The sequence below is a fragment of the Choloepus didactylus genome, chromosome 17, assembly GCF_015220235.1.
Source record: "Choloepus didactylus isolate mChoDid1 chromosome 17, mChoDid1.pri, whole genome shotgun sequence".
NCBI lineage: Eukaryota > Metazoa > Chordata > Mammalia > Pilosa > Megalonychidae > Choloepus > Choloepus didactylus.
The window spans coordinates 17,646,739-17,653,494 of record NC_051323.1 but is presented as its reverse complement, the minus strand read 5'-3'; the positions used below and the strand labels follow the sequence as shown (position 1 = coordinate 17,653,494).

The window sequence follows — 6,756 nt, the reverse complement described above, 5'->3', positions numbered from 1 at the left end:
ATGTAAACAATATTAACACTAGCATCTAGGTGCACTGCTGGTTAAGAACATGATAATTATGTTTTTATTTAAAAAAGAAAAAAAAAAAAGGCCAGTCTGAGTCTCAAATTACCAACAACTTTTCATTTATAGCAAGCTGCCTTTACTAATATTCTAGGATGTGGCCATTTTTGCTTCACTGTGGCGCTAGTAGTAAGAGAGAGATTTCTATCACTGAAAATAAATGGGGAAAAGGGAGACCACCCCGTTTTGTTAGAATACTTGAAATATTAGAAATGATGATGGAAGTACAACCCTGGTAGAGAAACATAAGTTCATTCCTTGCAGCCTGAAAAAAAAAAAGTGGTCAGCATAAACATACAGAGAAATTGAAAGGGACCATTGGATAAGCTTAAGTCACTGCATATGGAATGTTTCATGTAGGGCTTTTCTCTTTTCATCATAAGCAATCATCCCACTCTAATTCCTCAAACGATGTATGGTTTCAGCCTACTTTAGATGAAATGTTTTATTTCCTTTAAAATTCTGTAAATAATTATGAATTTACTGAAATTGAGTTATTAACAATGGAGTTTCTAAACAATTCTTTCCCTTATAGTCTAGTGGAATAATAAAAATAAATTTTTAAAATACTATCAAATGTAACCTTTATTAAAGCCATCAAGATGGTTGGTGAGTACTTTGCAAAAACAGAATGCTGACGAATTTTAAGCTGTGCCAGTTTGGCAATTCTTCCAGTATACTTATTGTGCGTAATACATTCTAAACAGCCAGAGAGTTTACTAAATCCTCAAAGCCAGATGAAAAAATTGACATTTTCTTCACTAAAGGGGAATATTCTTCTTATCCCAACAGATATAAAAGAAATTCAAATTTTGATACAAAAACTATTAAAACAGGATAAAACACCCAAAGGAACTAATCCATTCTTTTAATATTAACAGAATGAAGATTTTTTTTTCTTATTCCTCCCATTTTGTCTCCTTTAAACACACACATATTAAAGAATAGACAGAGCACATCCAACCTTTAGCTGTGTTATAAAATGTGTACACCGTCATGGTTTTCATTGTGGTTTTCCTTAAGTTATCCTTATTGGGACAAAGTTTGTGCATTTATACATTACTCTTAACTAAGTCTCAAGTCACAATAAAAACATATAAAAGTCTGTGTTTTTTTAAAAAGGAAATTCAAAACAAAAGTAACTCAAGTACTCTGAGTACTTTCTTCCATTCCTCTACCCAGAGTTCCAAGGCCTCTGAAAAGCAACATGAATGAAAACAGTGGCTTTAAGACCTAAATTTGTCATACTTTTCTGGTAGTTTCCTTTTTCTTAATCCAAAATGAACGAAGCATTTAAAAATAGAAATCTACAGGATCATCCTTAGAAGCCTTAAAAAAAAATTATTTCTGATACACACATAGGCACCTAACAATTTAGATAGGTTTATATGTTAATAAATCCCAAATAAAGATTAAAAATAAAAATCACTTTAGATGTAACTTTGATTGTTCCCATGTTATACGATGATTTAAACTGCAATAATGGGTTTTATAAAAATATACACATATATATTCTTATCTATAAAAACACTAGCATACAAACTTGAAACTAAAAGGTTATCGAAAATGACACAAATGTTCTAAATGTTAAGGAAACTTAAAAATGCCTTTTCTATTTGTAAAGTAGAAGTGGAATAAAAGTGATCTAAGGGTGTTGCTAGAAATCTGTTTTGGAAACTTGAATAAATTATAGGTGAAAACTCTTAATATCCATTATACTGTCATCTGAAACAGACTCAATCATTTTCTTCAGCAAAGAATATAACAGGTCCACTAATAAACTCCAGGTCAGTCATCACATACCACAACCGAGAGAGCCTCCAGGATGATAACAGGCCTGGTCACACAGGGGCTCAGAGTTGGCCTGTCCTGAAGGTCTCACTCTGTAGCCATGAGGCCAACTACCTTTGGGACAATTTTATCTGTAGACACAGACAATCAGTGCCTTTTTATCCTGTTTTCTTAAAGTTTGTATTACTAGTCTATAACATATAGCAAAGAGATAGCTCTAGCAGTAGATGAAGCAAGAGAGAAATGGTGTTCCAGAAGAAACATTTATCTGTCTTTCGATCCAAGCTTCTCAATTAATTCCTGAAGAGGTGCCAACTCACGCCTATCAATCAGATTGAACTCCTAAAGAGAGAAGAAAAATAAAATTTAAAAATGGATCTAAAATTGAAAGTTTACGTGTCATTTAGAGAAGGGATTTCCAACTCTATTTTTCTGAAAGCCAAAAGAAATATGAAACGATCTCTGTGAACATTTTAAAATACGATACACTTTATTCTCTTTTTAAACATACAAGGGACTTATTAAATAAGGAACTGTACATATTAGTTTAATCCTCACTGAGTAAAATATTAAAATAAAAATTGCACATATGTTCAAATTTGCATGCAATGCTCTGTAAACTACACACTGAACCTTTTAATAGTTGCAGTGGGTCTTTTTTACTTAATACACACACACATATAAATATAAATAGATGCCATTTAATAACTGCAGAAGGAAGTCAGGGAATAGCAGAGTATTTTCTCCTTTGTGTGGTACATGGATCTGTAAAACACAATGATTAATACAGGCAAACATCTGTTATAAAGCAATTAGGTTATTCCACTACAAAACAAGATCTAGGTAAGACATATTTACATTTTGCAAACATGTATAGAATTATATGTTTCCAAGGTTAAGACCTAAATTTGTCATACTCTTCCATAAGGCAATAGACCACTTCCCTCAAAGATACATCCTAAACCAGGACATGGGGCAGCCAGGTGCAGAAGGGATAATGCCTTTCTATGCTGCTACCAACATCAATGAAATAAACAATGTGGAAAAGAGAACAAAACAGAAGAGAGAACTGTTTGTACTTCACTCTACAAGGGACATGATGTTTTTTATTAAACTTACCAATCCGAATAAGTTCAAACAAAAGGATGAAGAAATCAATATGGTTCAACTTACCTGAACAAAGAAAATAAAGTGCTTAAAGGAGGTGTTGAGATGGGCCTCCTCTTGCAGCTGCATCACAGAATCAAAGTGCTGATGATAAATATGGGCATAAACCCTGAAGAGACGCTTTAGAATAGTCTTTGCCACAGACATAAAGTTTTTGGGAAATGGAACACCTGTAATCAAATATATATATATGTATCAATTAGTTTTTTTAATCTAATGGAACAGCAGTTTAGACAGTGCCATGAACAATCTCAACACACAAACACACACATTCAAATATACACAAGCTCATTTCCTAAAGACAGGATGACACCACACTTTCTGCCTTAGAATAACAGGCACAGGCATCAAGTTACATAAGGTGTTGCTGAATCAAAAGCCAAACTTAATTTTAATTGTTTAATAATGGAGAGTTTCTTCCTAAGATTAAACGCAACAAGAGTAAGTATTTTGATTATAAATAAAATTTTTAACATTTTATAATTGGTAACCCTAAAGAAAAATACATGCTTATGCACACACTCACAATCACACAAGACTGGAAACATTCTTAAGGCAACAAACAAACAACAACAAAAAATTCCATGAGAACTAGGTATTTTTTGTTAAAAATTATATGGGATAAAGTAGCTATATGACCCTTTATTCCATTCTGAGCTAAAATTTACAGAATTTAATTTATACCAAAAAACTTACAGGAAGATTGTCGTCATTAATGTAATACTTCGATGAGTTAACTATGTATAGTTTTATGAAGTTTGTCTTCATATACATGTTAAAAAACAATCATTTAAAAATATAACAGAATGACATTATGGGAGAATGGATGCCAGGAGTTTCTTTGTTACTAAAACTATTACCATTAATACTAATACTATTGAACAGTCATCAAATTGTCAAACAAAAATTTTCAGCAGTACATCTAATAATCAAAAATTAAAGGAAGAATAAGTAAACTGGTAAAAAATAAATAAATAAATAAAAGGAAGTTAATGAAGAAGTTCCACACAAAGAAGAAAAGTAAAATCTAACAACTGCAAAAATATAAAAACAAAAAATACAGTTAAACCTCAGAGGTTATCCACAAAAGTTAGAGGAATTTACATACCACTTGAAATCTATTCTTAAAGAGATAAAAGTAGGTATTTTAATTTGATCAAAAAGGGCACGGAGGAATATAAATAAATCTGTGAAACAAAAGATATAATTTGAATTATATAGTCCCTACAAAATTCAGAAAGGTGACAGATTCACAGTGTACAGGAATTAATAAAGAAAATGAAACAGAAATTATGCAAAACCGTAAAAAAAAAAAAAAAGTCCAGAATCACTTTTAAAAGCTAAAACTGAAAGTACAGGGCTTAGAGGCACAGACAAGATTAACAAACACCTCCTCAAAGATAAACTTTAATTAAAATTCAAACAAAAATCCACAAGAACCCTATTTGTGCCTAATCAGAAAAAAAGATGTTAGGAAGTGGATAATCCAAAAACAACAAAAAAAATTACAATAAAAAGTTGTCTGGAAATAATAAATAATAAGCATAGGCAGCATGTGAATAATAGTTAAATGAGAAGGATAAGGATTCCAGAATATTAGGATGAATTATTGCAGAATGGGAAGCTAAGAAAAGAGGATGAAGTGAAAAGCATATTTTATTTCTATCTTCCATAAAAATAAAGAAATAATAAGTAATTTATTCTAATCTAAGCACTTTCCAAGTGAATTTAATAGGAAATATTCAAGCCTAGTTACTATACAACAAATGATCTGTGAGGAAGGAAATAAGAGGTTTAATAACAGAATGGAAAAGCTAACGAACAGCAAACAGACCAAGCATTAACATGATATAAAATTTACTCCTGAAAGAGTCTCTAACTAGATTGCAAAAAAGAATCCAACAATATGTTGTTTATGACACCCTTAAATTGAAAATGACAAGGACCAATCTCATCCATGAATATGGATGCCAAATTCTTAATCGAAATATTAGCAACAAAAAATACTCTTTCAGCAGAATATTAAACAAATAATTGAAAACAATCTTATGGTCAGCAATACATATTGGAAAAAAATCTGATAAAACCACAACCATTCCTGATTTTAAACTTTTTTTATAATAGAAATGGATGGATATGCCCTTAATATGACATTTAAAAACAAATCTGATCTAAGATGGCGGCATAGAGAGGAGTGGAAGCTAAGTAGTCCCTCTGGAACAACTTAAAAAAAAACCAGAAACAACTAGCAAATAATCCGGAATAACTGCAGGGGGACAAACGTGACTGTCCACTCATCATACACTAACCTGAATTGGGAGGAATGCCTGAGATCACACACAAAATCTGTAAGTAAGAACTGCGGATCCAAATCGGGAGACCCCTCCCCCACAGCCCGAGCTACAAAGCCTCGTGGTGCCAGAGAGAAGCTCTCTCCCAGCAAAGGAATACAGCTCAGCTGAGCTCCAACTGGGGTTTTAATTAGCGAGTGGGAACTGCTCACTATACAAGGTATGAATCCCCAACAAGCAGACAGAGGCTTTGGGTGATGACTGACCTTGGAGAGCCGGAGGGTCCCTCGGACTAGCTCTGTTCCTATTTTGACTCAGTGAAGAAAGCCTCGGTCATTTTCAGTTCCCAGTTCTGTGACCCAGACAGGGGTGTGGCACAGGCAGAGAGAGACCACTGAAATGCTAATGACCTCCCCCTAAGGGGTCTATCTTCTCTAAGAGGAAAGGGGTGGGGGCCCAGCTCTACTACTTGCCTTTCATTCAGAACTTACACCAGTCAAGAATTACAGGCTAATCTCTGCATCAGGCAGAGTGCCCCTGCACAGCCCGGCGGCCCGGGGCTTCCCTTGAGGGACGACACACACTAGTGACGTAGCACAGCCTTCCCACAGCAGAGGTCCTGGAAGATCACAGCTGAGAAGGGGGTCCCGCTTGGAAAACCCAGGGACGCTACGTCAATGCCGTGGTTTATGGGTCAGCAACAGAGAGGGTCTGGGGCAGAACTGAAATGAAGGCTTAGACTCTTGCAGCAGCCTTGAATCTCTGGGAACACCTGGGAGGTTTGAATATTAAAGCAGCCCTGCCTCCCTGACCACCCAGACACACGCACCACATTCAGGGCGGACAGCTCCAACAACAAACCCAAACTGAGTTCACCAACTGAACCCCACAAAAATAATTTCCCCACACACCACAGAGACAGAGTTGGGGAGAACTGACTTGAGGGGTATAGGTGACTTGCAGATGCCATCTTCTGGCTAGTTGGAGAAAGTGTACACCACCAACTTGTATTTCTGAAAACTCAGATTGGTATTTTTTTTTTTTTTTACAACTTGAAAGAACTCTATCAAGCAAAGCAAATGCCAAGAGGCCAAAAACAACAGAAATCTTAATGCATATGATAAAACCAGACAATATGGAGAACCCGATCCCAAACACCCAAATCAAAATATCAGAAGAGACACAGTACTTGGCACAATTAATCAAACAATCACAATCGAGGAATGAAAACATGGCACAGGATATAAAAGACATGAAGAAGACCATGGAACATGATAAAAGGGACATAAAGAAGACCCTAGAAGAGCATAAAGAAGAAATTGCAAGATTAAATAAAAAAAATAGACGATCTTACGGAAATAAAAGAAATTGTTGGCCAAATTAAAAAGACTTTGGATACTCATAATACAAGATTAGAGGAAGCTGAACAATGACTCAGTGTCCT

General features: G+C 34.7%; 1 protein-coding gene across 2 annotated transcripts in view; it reads right to left on the bottom strand.

Annotated features, from left to right (window-relative positions):
• Window positions 1–630: 630 nt before the first annotated feature.
• The window catches only part of MOB1A (MOB kinase activator 1A), a 23,203-nt gene continuing 17,077 nt past the window's right edge, over window positions 631–6,756 (bottom strand). For both annotated transcript variants that reach the window (XM_037807009.1, XM_037807010.1), the window contains exons 5-6: window positions 3,028–3,191; window positions 631–2,196 (exon numbers count right to left, since the gene is read on the bottom strand). In XM_037807009.1, coding sequence (XP_037662937.1) covers window positions 2,119–2,196; window positions 3,028–3,191 — 242 coding nt within the window. In that variant the 3' untranslated portion in view covers window positions 631–2,118. The remainder of the gene's footprint in view (window positions 2,197–3,027; window positions 3,192–6,756) is intronic.